Genomic DNA, 18,742 nt, shown 5'->3' with positions numbered 1-18,742 from the left:
AAAATGTTGCAAGTTTTTCCACATACAAACACACGGTGTGCAGAAAACGCATGCATAAAAATGCACACAGAAAACTGACAGACAAATGTGCTCCCAGCCTTAGGCATGCTTATCCATCCATGGATGAAAGAGGCAGACGAGTGTTGGCTGCATGATTATTATCTCGGCTAAAGTGGAGGAATATGTTTCACCAAAGCTAAAAATATACTGGACATAGTGAACCATAACTGCACCACCTTGGTCGATATACACAGTATTGGGCACCACGAAAGTTTGGGCGTCTTACAGGGGCTCATGTTCATATTGGCTATAAAATAGTGAGCACCAGGGCCACACACCATACAAACTGTGGCTACAAGGTGGCTTCAGCGCCAACATTTCCATCAATAGCCAATTTTAACATGGGCGCCTGTCACGGACGGTTGCGGGGCCGCAGGCGCGTCCTGTAACCGCCCGTGAAGATAAGCGATCGCACTCGATTCTCTGCATCGATTGCGCTTCAAATCGATACCATCTGGGTTAAGTGTGTAGGAGCAGCTGAGTCTTTTCCCAGCAGAGAGGTAGCATCAGCCGACCTGCAGGATGGCTTTTTTTATATGCTAATGAGCCTGGGCCCAGAGAGTCCCTGGCTTCAAGCTGTGCTGATGGCCCATCCATCAGGTATAGACCATGACAGAAGCAATCTAGTTGGGGGAAAAGCCAGACCTCTGGCTCCCTCCCAGCAGGGGAGCTGACACCTAGCTAGCTGCCCCAAACTTTAAAGAGCCTTTGCCTGGGAATGACCTGCTATAAATTCCAGGGGTATCTCATATTCCATAAACTGCTATATGTATCATATTTTCTGTGTTGCCAGGCTGGCAGACCCTCCAAACTAACAGAGCATGTAGGGCCCGGTCTGGCGTTGGTTCTGAGAACATTTCAGAACCTTCTGAGGTAAAGACTGCCCGTTAGGCAGTTCAACAGTGCCCTAATGATACCACAGGGGTCCCACCCCTCATGTTTGGTATCAGGCTGCTGGGTACATCGAGGCAGACCTGAAAATATTAGTAAATCTGCCCTGACCTGTACGGTTCTGTGAGATAGAGCCCATATATGGTTAAGGCATGATTTCTGGTCCCCAGGACAAGGGGAGGACTCATCTCATGTTCTAAGGGGGTGTGTGGGCCCGCCCTCACTCCCTCCTACTGAATCAGGGGCATAAGAATGGCAGAGGAGCCAAACTCAGTGTCCTCCACCCTGAAAACATCTTGAACTCATCGGTGCCAGCTTGAGGATATGCTGGCATCCACCTGGTCTGAACTCTGAACTTTGATTGAAACCCAGAACTCTGATTTTTCCCACAAAAAGGACATCTTTCCAGGAACTAAGTATTTTTCTCCCTTTTATTTTTTTATACTGGCTATTACTGTTTTAATAATTGTTGATTTTAATAATTGTATATATTAATTATTTATATTGCGTGAATAAACGACTTTCTCCAAGTCATTCACTGCCCGCTACCCTGCTTATCAGCACACACAGAACTGATCCCGGGTCTCTGAAGATACGCTACTGTTTGTTTGTTGTTGGCTAGACAGAATACCGTGTGTTTAACCGTTTTATTCGCAGGACTAGTCAGTCAGTAAATCGGGTCCACTGGCCCATACCAGTGGTGGTGGCAGATACCGTGGAATCGTGTGTACGTTGTAATTACCCGTGTCTCACAGGCTCCCTTCTGGGTTGTCTGCGGCTAATTCTTAACGGTTCCTGCGCATTGACTGCGACCAGAGTTCGCACGATCTGTGCGCTGGCACCGTTTAGAAGGCTAAGTGCGGTCAGCCACTAGGGCTCCTGTGACAGCGCCTATGAGGATCTCAAACTTTTGTGGTGCCGCCGATGCCCAAATTTCCTGTTCTTATTTGCAATACCTTATATGCCTAGTGGATTATAAGATTGAGAAATAGATTTCAAAAAGCACAGAAAGTTCTTTGTGCTAAACCTCTGCCTTTAAAACCTTTTAAATAATTATCCAGAAGTAGTATGAGGTGATCAAACTACCATTCCTGCAATAAACCAGGTAGCTGAGACAAAGCACATTTGGTAGCAGTATGTTAACATCCCTGTAAAGATGCCCATTAACAGTACAATTTTTAGTAAACTACCATAAAGAATTGTATTGTATAGATACAGAAAAGCTGGTGGGCCCAATTGAGCCTGAAGGATTGCATCAATCATTTCCTTAAAGAAATGGTCGATCGGTGTGGCAGATTTTTTTTTCCATAGATGTCATCATATTGGATACAAATACAAGTTGGTTTTTTTAATACGATACATTAAATACAATCTTTTCTTTTGATCTGATCGAAAATAAGATTGTTTGCTAAAAATGACACTGTTAATGGCTGGACAGATGTCAAATATTAGCACATCTTACTTTTACTAAAAAGTATTCTTGCTTCGTGTGCCTTTTGCTGCAACATGGTACTACTGCACTTGATAAAGAACTTGATGCGTTGAAACAGCAACCGTTTAGTCAGAACAAACAATAGTGGGCACGAAATCCTGAGGGGAAAAAAAGAGAGACCAAATGGTGAAGCACGTTCAAAAGTAGAGGAGAAATGTCAGATTTAACGAGAGAGGCGCCCGACGTTAGAGGTTTATCTTCATCTGGCACAGTGATTGGCCCGATGAAGCGAGTCGAATATCACGAAACGCGTTGCCTTGTGATTAATTTCTTACTGTACCATAAGTGATTTGTTGTCTGAGGTAAGCCACATCAAGTTTTTAAAACTTAATTTTATAATTCTTGGGCGCCTCTCTACCGTGTAGTTTAGTCAGAATACTAAAGTCAAAAGATCAGCATGACAGCCAGTCAAATGGAACTTTGAAAAGTTGACTTCAGTATGGCATACATAATCCAGAGGTCCTGTGTTGTACCACTTTAACCATTTATGTCACCAACTCTTATTTTCAATGGGATGCTAATACAGGTAGTCCCCGGTTTAAAGTTACACTGAAGAGAGAAAAAAAAAATGTATGATATAACGGATTGTATGTGTAGTATGGATAGTTAATAGAACATTAGTTACAAAGAAAAGAAAAAAAAAGCCATTTTTATTCTCAGTTATAATGTTGCAATGTTATAGATGGAACAGAGCAGAGCTAATTACTCATTGAACTTCCTGGCAGAAAAACCTTAAAAAGAGAACCCGAGGTGTGTTTAAAGAATGTTATCTGCATACAGAGGCTGGATCTGCCTATACAGCCCAGCCATGCTGTGAGGCTGCGTTTACATCTGTAGTGTCAGTCTCAGCTGCTCCCCCGCATCCTGCATAGCTCCGGTCCCTGCCCCCGTCCCTTCCCTCCAATCAGCAGGGAGGTAAGTGATGCAGGCGGGGACTGGAGTTATGCAGGAGGCGGGGAGAGCAGCAGACTGACACTATAGAGATAAACACAGCCAGCTCTGACAAGCTGTTTGTCAGCAGCGTGGCTGTGATTTATGAGGGATTGCAGAGTGACGGGGGACCTTAGGGGGGTTTGGGATAGCAACAGAGGCTGGGCTGTATAGGCAGATCCAGCCTCTGTATGCAGATAATATTCTTCAAACCCACCTCGGGTTCTCTTTAAATGAACAAGAAACAGCGAGAGGAGAAAAGAGGTGCCAGCAGGATAAAACCTTTACAATTTGCTTGGAGGAAGTGGTGGACTTACCTCCATAAAGCAGACACAAAAGACTGTCTGAATAGTAGCAGTCACATTTATTAAACAGTACCCCAAAAGTGAGAGGTTGAAATAAGCGTTTCAGAAATAGCACTGCTCTCTGCCTAAATCAGTCGGGAGAGCTCAGATAAGCTCTTTTGCTTAGATAACAACTGACGTTTAAGGGCCCATTCACACTAGGGCAATTAGTGAGCGATTCCCGTTAATTGCCAAAGCGCTAGTGCTATTCTAACCTATGGCAGTGTTCTTACTGCCGCCATTGGTGCTAATTGCAAAACGCCCATGATCAGCGCCAATCGCAAAACTCCTTACCGGCAGCACTTTTGCGGCGATTCTGGAGCAATCGCGGTACAGTGCTCAGCAAAGCGCTGCTCGCTCTGAATCGCGGAAGTGTCCAGTGATTTTTAACACTCTAATCATGGTAAAATCACCTGCGCAAGTGCTAGCGTTTTAGATGTGAACAGGGCCTAACTCTTCCTGTACTGGAAACAATATGAGACTCAGATATGTGCTACTAATGTTCTATTCCTTAGTTGTACTACACATACAAATCATTATCTCCTAAGTTTATTTTCTCTTCACATTCCCTTTAAGGAACAAGGTAGGTTTGTCCTTAAATTGAATCCATTCTTAAGGGCTCGTTTCCACTATCGCGAATCTGCATGCGTCCAACGCATGCAGATTCGCACATGTAATGCAAGTGGATGGGCCTGTTTCCACTGTAGCATTGTTGAGGTGCGTTTTTTTCAGCGGTAAAAAAACGCACAAAAGAGCCAACGAATTCGCCTGCGAGTGGAATGCATGCGAATCGCCGCTAATGTATTTAATAGTAAAAACGCATGCGTTTGTTACATGCGTTTTTACCCGCGATTTCGCACCTTTTTCAAATTTATTTTGCCCTGGCAGTGTCATGGTTAATTTCGCATGGCACCCTGCCATGCGAAATCGCACGCTAAATCGCGGGTAAAAACGCATGCGGAAACGCATCCGCATGCGTTTTTACAAGCGTCGGAATGCCGGCGAAATCGCGTCGCAACAGTGGAAACGAGCCCTAACACTGTGCAATCTCTGCCCCCCCCCCCCCCCGTACTTCCTCTGTGCCCCAGTACCCCCCTCTGTGTCACCTCTGTCCCCTCAGTGTTCACCTCTGTCCAAACCAGGCATGGGCAAACTTGGCCCTCCAGCTGTTAAGGAACTACAAATCCCACAACGCATTTGCCTTTATAAGTCATGACTGTCAGACTCCTGCAATGCATTGTAGGACTTATAGTTCCTCAACAGCTGGAGGGCCAAGTTTGTCCATGCTTGATCTAAACTGTGTCCTCCCTCCCCCCTTTGTGCCTTTTTCTCTCCTTGTGATGATTGTTTTGTTATGTTTTTTTTGTGTGTCATTTTAAAAAAAAAACTGCAAGGTTCCACTAAATGCACGTTGATCCAGTTGTTGGATTGTACACGTGATTTGCTAACTGCAAGGACAATGGCAAGATCATGGAAATTGCAGTGCCCCATTTCCACTGTTGCAGTCCGATTTTCCCCACACGCGGATGCAGTGAATTCAGCATCTTTTCTACTATTGCATTTGGGTTAAAGTCAATGGAAGCATAAAAAAAAAAAAAAAAAAATCCGACCCAAAGGCGGCTGTACGATTTTCTTGCAATTAATTGACTTACTTATCTTCTTGTTAATGATTTATTGGAAAAACACAATCACACACAAAATGAAAGATTGCACAGAATTGCATTGAAAATAAGATTTGGAAAAAATAGTGAGCTCATCGTGGTGCATTTGCAATCAGGATTTTCAGTGGAAAAGGATCCCAACTACCGTATTTTTCGGACTATAAGACGCACTTTTTCTCCCCCAAAAGTGGGGTAGAAAAGTCAGTGCGTCTTATAGTCCGAATGCACGGTCAGATGTCCCCCACAAGCAAGTGCAGAACGTACCGGCAGCTCTCCCCTATCCAGCTGCGGTCTCCGAATACTCCATCCTGCTTCCATGTGCACTCTGCAAGGGCTTTGCCGCTGTTTTTTCAGCTCCATGCTTTCACCGCCGCTGACCCAGTAAGTCACGTGGGCCATCAGCTGGGGCTGCCCACATGACTCCAGGTCCTGTGTCCCATCTCCACTACCGCCGCTGCCCGGACCCCGGAACATCTGAGGTGAGCTGCCCACGTGACTCCAGGTCCTGTGTCCCATTCTTCACTACCGCCACTGGCCGGTGCCGCTGTGAGCTGCCCACGTGGGATTCTGCCTTCTGCCTCGCAAGCCACATCCAATGCTGACATCACCGCCGCTGCCCGGACACCGGAACATCGGCAGCTGAGCTGCCCACATGGGACTCTGGCTCCTGCCTCTCATGCCTCATCAGATGCTGCCATCACCGCCGCTGCCCGGATACTGATTTCACCACCGCCACCCGGATATTGATTTCACCGCTGCTGCCCACGTGTCTCCGCCTCCTGACTTCCTCACAGCTGTCTGTTAGTTGCCTTTACCGCCGCTACCCAGGGCCAATGTTGTTGGGCTGATGAGCTGCGCACCCTGGAATCCTGCGCTCGGTGCCACGTGGTATGACTACAGCCGCTCCACTGCCGCTGACCCGGGCCGATGTTGCTGGGCGGATGAGCTGCGCACCCCAGAATCCTGCGCTCGGTGCCACGTGGTGTGACTACAGCCGCTCCACCGCCGCTATCACTGCTTCTTCGCCAGTGACTCCTTCGCTCTCTGGCTCACCATGTGTGCAGCCGCTTCTCCAACCCTGTCACTACTTCGCTGGACCTTCTGCTGGGCTGCCTCTTACCCTGATATTCACAAAGGACGCAAGAGTGGCACTTGGGCTCCCATCTGTGATCAGGGGGCGAACCACATGAGCACCTCCTGCAATGGCTCCAGCTCCACCACCGCTGCTGATGAGAGACCCTGCCCGACCCTGCCACTGCAGAGGACCTGGAGACTCCATGATTCCAGACCAACAGCTGTGGATCCTGTGTCCCTGGCAGCATGCCTCTACGGGTATTAGAATTGTTGTATGAATAATATATTAGTATTTAGTGTAGGTTGTGGAGGACAGTATAGCTTAGTGTAGGTTGTGGGGGACAGTATAGCTTAGTGTAGGTTGTGGGGGACAGTATAGCTTAGTGTAGGTTGTGGGGGACAGTATAGCTTAGTGTAGGTTGTGGGGGACAGTATAGCTTAGTGTAGGCTGTGGGGGACAGTATAGCTTAATGTAGGCTGTGGGGGACAGTATAGCTTAGTGTAGGCTGTGGGGGACAGTATAGCTTAGTGTAGGCTGTGGGGGACAGTATAGCTTAGTGTAGGCTGTGGGGGACAGTATAGCTTAGTGTAGGCTGTGGGGGACAGTATAGCTTAATGTAGGCTGTGGGGGACAGTATAGCTTAATGTAGGCTGTGGGGGACAGTATAGCTTAGTGTAGGCTGTGGGGGACAGTATAGCTTAGTGTAGGCTGTGGGGGACAGTATAGCTTAGTGTAGGCTGTGGGGGACAGTATAGCTTAGTGTAGGCTGTGGGGGACAGTATAGCTTAGTGTAGGCTGTGGGGGACAGTATAGCTTAGTGTAGGATGTGGGGGACAGTATAGCTTAGTGTAGGCTGTGGGGGACAGTATAGCTTAGTGTAGGTTTTGGGGAACAGTATAGCTTAGTGTAGGTTGTGGGGGACAGTATAGCTTAGTGTAGGTTGTGGGGGACAGTATAGCTTAGTGTAGGTAATGGGGGCAGTAGGGGTTAGTTAGGCTGGGCAGTGTAATATAAATAGAGACAGACTGGGGGTGGAGGAGTGGGAAAGGACCATAAGATGTCTGTGCACTATAGACTCACTAAGTTTCAATTATTTTTTTTTCCAGATTTTTTGTCTCCTGAAACTAGGTGCGTCTTATAGTCCGGAGCGTCTTATAGTCCGAAAAATACGGTAGCATGAACTGCAAATAATTTCTTCTTACATTAAAATGTGATGTAAAACTTATGCAGCTTGAACTTGGACCAATAAAAATTGCCAGGAAGCTATTCAGATTTAAAGTTGCATATAATTTACATGACATTTGAATGCAAGGGGAAATTACTTGGAATTTATTGACCATCCTTAGACCCAACACACTAAGGCCCGGTTCACATTAGCGGTCGCCGTCCGGAATCGCCGTGCCGGAGCCGGACCGCATGCAGAACGGACGCACGGCATAGCAATGAAAGCCTATGCGTCCGTTCACATGCGTCCGTTTCGTCCGGACCCGGACTCCGGCATAAGACCCAACATGCGCTATTTTTTGGTCCGGCTCCTCCGGCAGCCGTATCCGGAGCGGAGCCGGACTGCACCATCCGGCCAATACAAACCAATGAGAACCGTAGAGCGCACAACACACTGGCTAAAAATCCGGATGTTCTACCCCACTTCCTATGAGTATTGAAGCGGCGATTTTGGATGGGGACACATGGGCAAGCATTTTGGAGTGGAGCAGCAGTGATTTTAAACGTGCTGGAGATGTTGGCAGCATGTCGGAGGTGGAGGTGAGTGCTAAACAGCGGAGGGCCTGATTCCACAGGTCCACCTTCTGCTGACCTCCCAGACCCCAACATTTTTATTCCTTTTCTACTATCTTTTGCCAAACGGATCCGGATCGCATCCTGATGAACACCTGATGCAAACTGACCGGATCCGGATCAGAACCGTACGGTTCCGATCCGGATCCGGTCAGGTCATCCGGTCCGTTTGGCAGAGAACCGCAAGTGTGAACGGGGCCTTACCCATTCTACAAGATTTTCTTGTCATTTCCAGTTTTTTCTTTCTGTTAATGAATCATCAAAAGTCTGCAATCATGCCACTAAAATTTCAAATTGTAGTGATATAGACCAGTTAAAATTTGCAAAAATTGTGAATAAATCATGGCGCACTTAGATTTTCAGTGGAGAAAAAATAAAATTCCCAACTCACCCATTCTTTTTCAGATGCAAGTTCTGGGTTTTAAAGAGACTGAAGCGAGAATAAATCTCGCTTTAGAGCTTATATTCAGCAGGGTGATGTGTGCCCCTGCTAAAACGCCGCTATCCCGCAGCTAAACGGGGGTCCCTTACCTCCCAAATCCCCTCCGTGGTGCCCGGGGATCTCTTCCTGGTGAGGCAGGGCTAATGGCCGCAGCCCTGCCTCCACGAGCGTCTATCAGCGCGTATCTCCGCCTCTCCCCTGCCCCTCTCAGTCTTCCTTCGCTGAGAGGGGCGGGGGAGAGGCAGTGATGCGCCGCTGATAGACGGCACTGAGAGGCAGGGCTGCAGCTGTTATCCCTGCCTCAACAGCAGCAAAATCTACGAGCAAGTTGGTTTAGCTGCGGGATAGCGGCGTTTTAACAGGGGCACACATGCCCCTGCTGAATATAAGCTCTGAAGCGAGATTTATTCTCGCTTCAGTGTCTCTTTAAATCTGGGAAGATGTAAGCAAGAAAACCTTTTTCCTTCAATACATTTGCACATTAACTAAGGTGTATTGTACTGTGGACAAAATCCAATCTTTTTTATTTTCTTTGAAGGATTTCTTCTTGTATTTAAACACATTTTTTTAAAAGAAAAAAAATTAAATGGACAAAAACGTAAATGAATATACTTTTATTTCTTTTAAGACAAACTTTTAGAAAATACCACTGCATGAAAAGAGAACAGACAAGGAAAACAAAATACACAGTTATGTAACCAGGCAACAAAAATCAATTCTCAGTTTACATTATTATGTGCAAAAAAAATAATAATTCAACAAGTTTTTTTTAAATCTCAACATATAACATTGATGTAATCAGCTTTTAAAAGGTCACTGTATACATACACTTCAAAAGATGCATTCATCTCCTGGAGAGCAGAGTGATTGCATGAACCTGCCACTATAGGCCTGATTCACAAAGCGGTGATAACTCCGTTATCACGCCTAAAAGACTTTAGGCGTGATGACCTTTGCACCGCTGAGTTAGCACCGCTTTGTGCTGGTTATCGCGCACAAAGTCCCGCGCCCATAGGGTTTAATGGGCGCATCGCGCGCACTGCACCGCATGCCGCGCGACTGCACGCGCAAAACTTTGCGCGAGTTTAATTTTATCACGCCTAAACTGAGTTTAGGCGCGATAAAGGGCTTTTCACAGGCGTGCAAACACTTTGCACCGCTTTGTGAATCAGGCCCTATGTATTTCATTCTTCATTTCACTAGCACCACCTGCTGGTGATAATAGTTTACAAATGGAAGGGGGTTGTGAAAGTGAATTCTGCTTTTCTACAAAACCTTCTTTTGTATATTTAAAAGGGTCTACCATTGCCTGCAAGTAGCAAATATTTTTTTTTTAATTCCATGGCTGAGAGAATACCCTCTTATCCTGATAATGTCACATGATCAAACATCAGTGACCTACCACATTACTTTTAAGTAGAATAATCTTGGTAATGGCATAGTACTTGATCATTAGAAATAGCCTGTAACTAGAATGGTGGAAGAAAGCAATCATTTTTCTTTCCAAATTACCCCAACATTAAACACTACTCCCCTCCAAGTCTTCATGATCGCCCCTCCCATCATGAGACCCAGTGTAGTAAATGTTTGTAAATAAAATAGTTTCCCTGCCATGTCTCAATAGCTCACCCTCAAATATGCCCTCCATGTAAAATCTATTTCCTTCCATATCCTCACCATCCCACACTAATGTAACCCTCCCAAAATAATACCCACTTCCCAACTTTAAAAAAAATGATTCCCTCTCTATGCCCTTGAAATACCCTCCCCAAAACACTTAGCTAACAAAGAAGTTAAGCTACGAAATACCCTGCGTCAACCATAGCCTGAACCTATCACTAAAAACAAAGAGCTAAGATTACACAAAAGCTACGTAACCTCAGAGCCCATGCAGTTCTGGCAACTGTTGCTTGTTTAGCATTGCTGTTTTTCAGCATTTCAGAACAAAATGCAGGTTATACAAACATGTGCAGAACCCCATCAATTTCATAGAGTTTCAGGGTTCTTACAAAGACATGGCTCAGTGTCGTGTCAGTAACTGACATGAGAGGTCCATTCCTGCCCCTGCTGGGCACCTAGCCATTGCATTGCTGAAAGCAGAGAAAAAACACATACAGGTAGTCCCCCAACATACGAACGCCTGACTTAAGAATGACCCGCCGATATGAATGGCATGAATTCTGTTTCCTTGGGAACAAGTAAAAAAAAAAAGTCAAATTGGACTTGTAGTTTTTGAGAAAAATCGATTAAAAAAAAAAAAAAATCAAAGCAACAATGGCTTTTAAACTTGTATAAGCAGGTACAGAGGGCAGAGGTGACACAGAGGGGGACACTGGAGGCACAGAGGAGGTACAGGGGGCAAAGATGGCACAATGTTCCGACAAACAGATTCAGGTTAACTAACGAACCTACAGTCCCTATCATTCGTTAACCGGGGACTACCTGTACTGACTCCTTGTGTGTCTTTACATGTTCACCTTTAACTTGTAGGTTATATTTAATGTTTTGAGACAAATTCAGAATTAATACAACTTTATACCATGATAACTTTACAAAAAGATAGATGAATTTGAGAACCATTACTTTTAAAATTTGACAGCACTGAAAAATGCAACGCCTTGTACCAGAAAGTAAGCCGGGATAAGCACAAATTCTGTAGTGGTCAGTGGGATACTCAGCATGAGCGAAGATTTGCCTGTTTAAGAAAAAAACAAACAAAACAGAGTTTGCCATTCTAAAATGGTGTGCAGGCAATCCTGTCAGTGAATGAGTGAAGGGTGTAGGCCAGGCATGTGCAAACTTGGTCCTCCAGCTGTTAAGGAGCTACAAGTCCCACAATGCATTGCAGGAGTCTGACAGCCAGTCATGACTCATAAAGGCAAATGCATTGTGGGACTTGTAGTTCCGTAACAGCTGCCCATGCCTGGTGTAGGCCCTCTTACCAGTTCATTAGACACAAGCAGAAAAGTGCAGCGCCAATTTCAATGCTTTCTTGCAAAAACACCTCACTGAAAGAAAAGAAAAGAAGAGAAGAAAGTGGAAGAGAAAAGAAACATTTCTCCCCTTTGTGTATTTATTATGAGTGGACAGAGCTCTAATGCCCTGTCATGTCGTTATAAAAGGACTGCCATTCAGAGCTGCTTAGGGAGACCACATTTAGTGGCAGGTAATAGGTGTGCTCTTTACAAGCACCTTTGTATACTCCGCAAAGCAGGATATGGTAATAGGCACTTACTCCCCAAGGGACAATACAATTCAGTGGGTTAAGAAAAAAGTGCAGAATCTTTAATTAGGAGACATGTTCCCTCTTCTAAACGGAAATGGGAAGCAAGCACATTCATAAACCGATCTGTACCTGCGTCTAGAAAACAGACAAGCCTTTATGTTGTCTCTCTCTCACTAAAAGCCTGGGAATGTACAGTCTATAGCTGAAGAGGTTTCTGTTGGGCAGACTGCAGACAAACTGAAAGCAGGGAAGAAAGTTTCTTCATTTTTCCACTCAGCATAATTAAATACCTATAGTAAACAATTACTAAAAAAAGCAAGTAATACACATTTGACAACTTGAAATGCCTATGAGGGACAGATGGATTTAACCAGAAGCATTCTTTTAAAAAGGTTCCATTTAGTTAGCCTAAAGCCCCATCTGCACGATGGGACATTGCAGCGATCCGGCGGCTCGATTAGCCGCCGGATCGCCTCTTCCGCGTGCCCGCCGCGTCCCCGCTCGCCGCGCCGGCATCAATACCCGCTCGTCCCCGCGCCGCTTATCTTCCGCTCGATTCCCTGCCATTGTCCCCTAGCGGGGAGCGAGCAGGGAATCGGCGGAAGCAAGATCCGTCCTGTCGGATCTTATCAATCGAGCCGCATCAGCGGCTCGATTGATAAGGAGCATCGCGGCCGCATCTACGCATGTAGATGCGGCTTAATGGGAGTGTGTTCAGCATTCAATTAGATCTGTACAAAGGACATTTAGTACCATTAAACTTCTCATTAGGGAGTGGTGTAAATTGTCTTGCTTACTGTACTCCTGATCAGGTTAAGCAACTCCCAGCTCAAACAAAAACAGACTCACATGGCATAAATGCCCCCCTCCCCCAAAACATTCTGACACCAGAGGCAATTATTTAATAACCCAATGGAAAGCGCTAACTGTATTCTTAAACTACAATAACAAAATCAGATTATAATGCTATCAGACAAGACAAAATTGTAATGAGGGACTATAGATTATGGCAACGTACTTAAAATATTATAATACCACTTGTACTGTACCGCATCATTCTTTGAAAACTGAAGAACAAATATAACATTACTGCCAGTGGTCATGTTTCCATGGCAATAAATGATAATTAGAAATGCATTCTACAAATGAGGATAAAAAAATACTGATCTCTAGGATTCATATCTATGAGAGAGATGAACATTTCTATTCAAAGGCAGTATGCACACCACTTGGTAATGTGTAGCCGTTCAGAGGAAGAAAAAAAAATGTTAATTTCAAATATGTACTGGTGGTCTTATTTGAAGGTAATACAATTACTAGTAATAATAATAATTATGACTTCAAAGCTTTAAACATTATGAATTAAAACACTTTTTTTTGCTATTGACGTTGTCTTATGAACAATCTACAGGCAAAAGGCTACACAAGAATGAAAATATCCACAAATAGCAAGTTAAATCGCTAATTTTGTCCGGTATACTATGCAAGGTACAGAAATAAACACAGTGGCGCTGTAAAGGTTATTAATGTTATAAGAACAGGACAAAACAATGAACATTTGCAGGGGACACTTATAAGGAGGCGAGGGGCCTACTCTGTAGAATTACAACCAAAAAGGTTTATTCTTTGTATACACAGGGAGGTAGGGTATAGTTGCGTTCCACTAAATGTTAAACTGAACTTGACCTTTTAATTAAAAAAACAAAAAAAACAAAGAGTAAACTGACTTATGCTGTAGATTTCAAGTCTACTTTTCTATGTGCCACCAAGCAATGGTTGGACTTGTTCCGTCCCCTACAAAACAGTGATGAGGTCACTTTTTATTTTTGCCACTTTACATTCAAAGCAGACCACCAATCTAGAACAACCTGCATGGTAACCCTTTACACCCTTCTAATCTTCTGCTTGCTGTTGCTGGCCATACTGGCCTGGTGGATCAAAACTGGGCAAGTTAAGAATACTGCTGCGTCAATGAACTACGGCCTCAGTGTTCACCTAAAGTACTGCTCAAAAGGACATGTAAACTTTGGTCAGCGGCAACAGTTAAGAAGATTTGGAGCAAGTTTCCTTTAAATGGAAAGATCTGGATTACGAAAGGGTATATATATATATATATATATATATATATATATATATATATATATATATATATATATATATATATATATATATATATATATATATATATATATATATATATATATATATATATATATATATATATATATATATATAAATGAAACTGCATGGTTTATTAGATTTCAAATTTGACACGTCGTTAAAATGGCATACATATAACCACGAATGAACCAAGAGTGATTATTCCCTAAAACACATTTGTTACCTCAGATGTCATCAGTTATGTTAAGGAGTAAAACGACTAATAGGATCTCTAGCAGAGCAGTAAGATTATGAAACACCCCAGAAATATTAATATCAGCACAGATCATTCCACATTCCAGAGACAGCTTTGTAGACATCCGCAGGTCTGCCGTTCTTTTCAGTGCATTTGTTGAGCTTGGAACAGTCCTGCAGTATCCAAGTAGTGCAAAGTAAGTGACCTTTAAAATGCAGTCTACTCTGAAAAGGGCACTTGGAGCCATGTACACAGAGGATGACAGCGCAGAGATATCGGAGAGTATTGCAGGCACTTTCATATCAAGCTGCCCAGTAAACAAGTGCTCAAGAACATGTCTTCTTCTCACAATACACTTATAACTTGCCGCTTGCTCTACTCTGCTGGCGCTCATACTTCACAGAGATGATGAGGAAAACTAGAAGGGTCACTGCCTGCACAGCAGCCAGGAGGAAGAAGTAATAGTTCAAATGACAGTCATTGATGTTGCCTGAAATTACAAAGTGAACAATGATGCTAGTTATTTAAGGATCATACACACTTAGTGGTCATAAGGTCGGGACAAGAAAAAACAATGGACCTGAACTCAGAACTTCCTCTATGCTCTAAAAGATTTTCAACAGCATAATAGCCTTTCAAGAAAAACATTTCTTTGTTACAGCTCACACAAATCCTAAAATAAATCTGCACTGTTTCTAATTCCTGCTTTCATAGAAGCAGAAATATTGTTAACATCCTGTGCTTTCAAATGAGCTTATCTGCCTTGTCAGTCTAGTGAAACAGGGGAGAGATCAACTTACAACTTGTAATTAGGTGTAGATGAGGGGGAATTAGACAGGATAAACTCTCTAAATACATAGAGGGTGCCTTTCTCTGTTTTCCTTCTGTCCTGAGTTCAGGTCCACTTTAAACTGCACCTGAAAGCAGTTAAAAAGTTTAATACTTCACTCCTTCCCCATCCCCATTGTGTTCGCCATTCCAGCACTGAACCTATTTGACAAGCCTTTGAATGGGTTGCACGGCTGCATTCCTGCCCATAAATGAGTGCAGATACAAGGCAGCCCTTGCCTGTGTCATAGCATGGAACCAATCGGGCACCCATTTAGGGACAGGAGAGCAGCCACAAAGAAGGTGTGATTAACATGTTTTGAAGGAGAATGGATTATACAGAATCATTGGTACAAAATTAATGGTTACATTCCTATGCACTAACCTCCTTAGCAGTATGCAGGGCCGTATCTATCAAGAGGCACTTGTGGGCCTGTGGCATGGGCGGGTCTTCGGGGAGCTGGGGGGGGGGGGGGGAGGGATTTGGGCGTCCACCTATAGTTCATTTATTTATTTTTTTCTTTTAAAATTTGTTATAAAAAAAGTGCACACACACATGGAGGGGAACCCCCGCCCTCCAGCAGAGTGGCAGCGGCCAGCCGGCAGGGGCGCCACCAGTGCGGTACAAGTGAGCCTGTGAGCCTCCTGCTTCTTCCTGTATTGGATGTGGGGCCTCACCCCCTTCCTGTCCCGGCCAAACGGCGGCAGTTTCAATGCGTCTTTGAGGCAGAATCTGGTTACACTATGGATCTTCCGATTTCCCCCTGGCCAGAGGAGATCTGTGCAGCAGCAGCAGCATGGTGAGTGGAAGGAAAGGATTTCTGGCAAGCTTTCTGACTGACAGGCTAGTAGGGAGAGGTAGCAGATGTGCACAGTGCTTCACTCTCCAGTTTACAGAAGTCAGCTGTCATTATTGCCTGCATCACTGGCTGCTGTGACACAGAGTGTCCTGGAATATTGATTCATTATTCTGATCAGAATAATGAATCAGTAATGCAGGGCAGTCTGGTTTTGCAGTGGCCAGTAATACAGGCAATAATGACAGCTGACTTCTGTAGTACCAGGAGCAGCACTGTGTAAGCTGGGGCAGCTTAGATTATGCCTCTGATCTCTCCTCCTCCAGTGTCTCTTTCCAGCCCCCCTCCCCCTCTGTGTTTATCAGCATGTCCTGTCAAACGGGACAAGTGAAGGCTACAGTCCTGGTGAGATCTCCCTGGCCCTGCTGTTCCTCTTTTACCCCATACTTTTTGACTGTCTTTATCTCCTCTTATGCCTCCACCTCTTTCTTATATTCCTCTTTTCCACGTTTCTCTTCCTTTTGCCACTATCATTCATGTGTCCTATTTCCCACACACTCCCTACTCTGTATTCTCTTCCCTGTCTCTTTTACTCCATCTCCTTCCTATTCTGTTTATTACTCTGTTTTATACACCCACCTCAGGGTGTATAATCAGCAATGTCTGACCTTAAAGAGAGTCTGAAGCTTACAAAATTACATCTTTTTTTAGGCAGTCCTCTTCAGCATTAATGGCATAACTGAAACACCTCTATCCTGCTTCAAAACGAGTCCTTAGTCACCACAACTACCGGGGCAAAAATCCATGACTTTCTAGGTTGTGGATATTGCTGCCTGGGGAGGCAGAGCTTAGCACTGTAGCTCTGCCTCCATTCGCATCAATCTCCACGAATCACCACCTCTCCCCGCACCTTTCAGTGAAAGAGGTGGCAATCAGCGGGGATTGATGTGAAGAGAGGCAGAGCTACTGCACAAAGCTCTGCCTCTAACAGGAAGAAGCCCTGCAATTTGCCCCACAATTTCAGGGTGATTAAGGCCTCATTTTGCCGCAGGATAGTGGCGTTTCAGTTAGGCCATTAATGCTGAAGAGGACTGCCTAAAAAAGTTAATTTTGCACGCTTCAGACTTTAACTACCTTAATGTTATTAATTTATATAGCACAGGTGTCTTCTCTGGTGCTTTACACAGGGTTCATAAGCATGTCACTGAATGTTAGGGATGGCCCTGCCTAGGAGAACTCACCGAGAAGCATGTGATCAGTTTGATCAGCTGATAGATTTTCAAGGTTCTGAATGCTGTGATGACTTCCTGGTTTAGCACATGATCATGACCAACAAATCAGAGCCGTAAAAATCTGTCAGCTGATCTGACTGATCACATGCTTCTCCGTGTGTTCTCCTAGGCAGGGCCATCCTTACTGAATGTCCTCATAGGAGCTCACAATCTAATCCCTACCATAGTCAAACTTGGCTACCTATACTGCAGCACCTATAGCTTGCTACCTATGCTGAGGGCACCACATGTACCTGGCTACCTATACTATGGCACCTATTGCTCGCTACATACTGTATACTGAGCAGTGTTCTCCCCGGAAATTTTTTCCAGCCGGGTGGCGTGAAAAAGTAGCCGTGTGGGGCGAGATGAGAGAATGTAGGGTCGATGCTTCTGTGAGCAACTCGGCTTACAGAATAGGAAGAGGTGAGGCAATGACAGCCGGGTGGAGAACCCGGCTAAAAGAGCCTGGGTAGAACATTGCTGAGGCCACATGTATCTGGCTACATATACTGCAGCACCTGTACCTGGCTACCTATACTCCAGCACCTATAGCTCGCTGCCTAAACTGAGGGCACCACCTGTACACTATCTGCATTTTGCTAGTATTTGGCTCCACCCACAGCACATCTTGGCCATGCCCAATTTTGTTGCCGCGGTGCTATCTTTGTTGTTGGTGCCACACCCATGTTTTGACGCAGTGCACTTCGCATGCCACTAATTCAGGGAGGGGGCCCTCAAGTCATGGGCTGCTTGTGGCCACCACAACCTTAGCTGCACCCCTGCCGACCGGGACGTGATCCTGAACTCCGCATGCCGCTGGTGAAGTCTAGTTAGTGACGTCACTAGACCAGGAGGCGGCATGCAGTTTCCCTCATGGCTCACGCGCCGGACGGACGAGGTAAGCTGATTGCTGGCCGCTGCCCGGGCTGCCCCTATACTCTGGCTGCACTGAGGGGAAGGAGGAGCGGGAACACCAGGTGAGGACTCTTCCCCCCCCCCCCTCCTTCACGCTGCTGTGTGCCCGCTCCACTCTATCTTCTTTTCTGAAATGATGCCCACTGTACGATTATCTTCTGGTGTTATGCTGCCCACATTGCGATTATTCTTTGCTGAAATGTTGCACTCATTGCGATTCTCTGCTGAAATGTTGCACTCATTGCGATTATTCGCTGCTGAAATGTTGCACTCATTGCGATTCTCTGCTGAAATGTTGCCCACATTGCGATTATTCTCTGCTGAAATGTTGCACTCCTTGCAATTATTTTATTTTCTGGTAAAATGTTGCAAACATTGCGATTATTTTCTGGTGAAATGTTACCCACATTGCGATTATTCTTTGCTGAAATGCTGCCAATGTTGCGATTATGTTCTTGTGAAACAATGCTGCATTGTGATTATTTTCTGGTGAAACGCTGCACCATTACATTATTTTATAGTTAAACGCTGACCCATTATGATTTGGCACCTATGGGGAGGGCCCCATCCAAATTTTCGCAAGGGGGCCCAGTGATTTCTAGTTGCGCCCCTGACTACTACCTAAACTGGGGATACCTATAGACCTGGCTATTT

General features: G+C 44.9%; 1 protein-coding gene across 2 annotated transcripts in view; it reads right to left on the bottom strand.

Annotated features, from left to right (window-relative positions):
• Positions 1–14,167: 14,167 nt before the first annotated feature.
• Positions 14,168–18,742, bottom strand: part of SLC15A4 (solute carrier family 15 member 4) — a 100,372-nt gene continuing 95,797 nt past the window's right edge. For both annotated transcript variants that reach the window (XM_068271600.1, XM_068271601.1), the window contains exon 8: positions 14,168–14,764. In XM_068271600.1, coding sequence (XP_068127701.1) covers positions 14,631–14,764 — 134 coding nt within the window. In that variant the 3' untranslated portion in view covers positions 14,168–14,630. The remainder of the gene's footprint in view (positions 14,765–18,742) is intronic.

This window comes from Hyperolius riggenbachi, chromosome 1 (assembly GCF_040937935.1).
Source record: "Hyperolius riggenbachi isolate aHypRig1 chromosome 1, aHypRig1.pri, whole genome shotgun sequence".
NCBI classification, from domain to species: Eukaryota; Metazoa; Chordata; class Amphibia; order Anura; family Hyperoliidae; genus Hyperolius; species Hyperolius riggenbachi.
The sequence above is the reverse complement of the archived record's forward strand: the minus strand, read 5'-3'. Positions and strand labels throughout refer to the sequence as shown.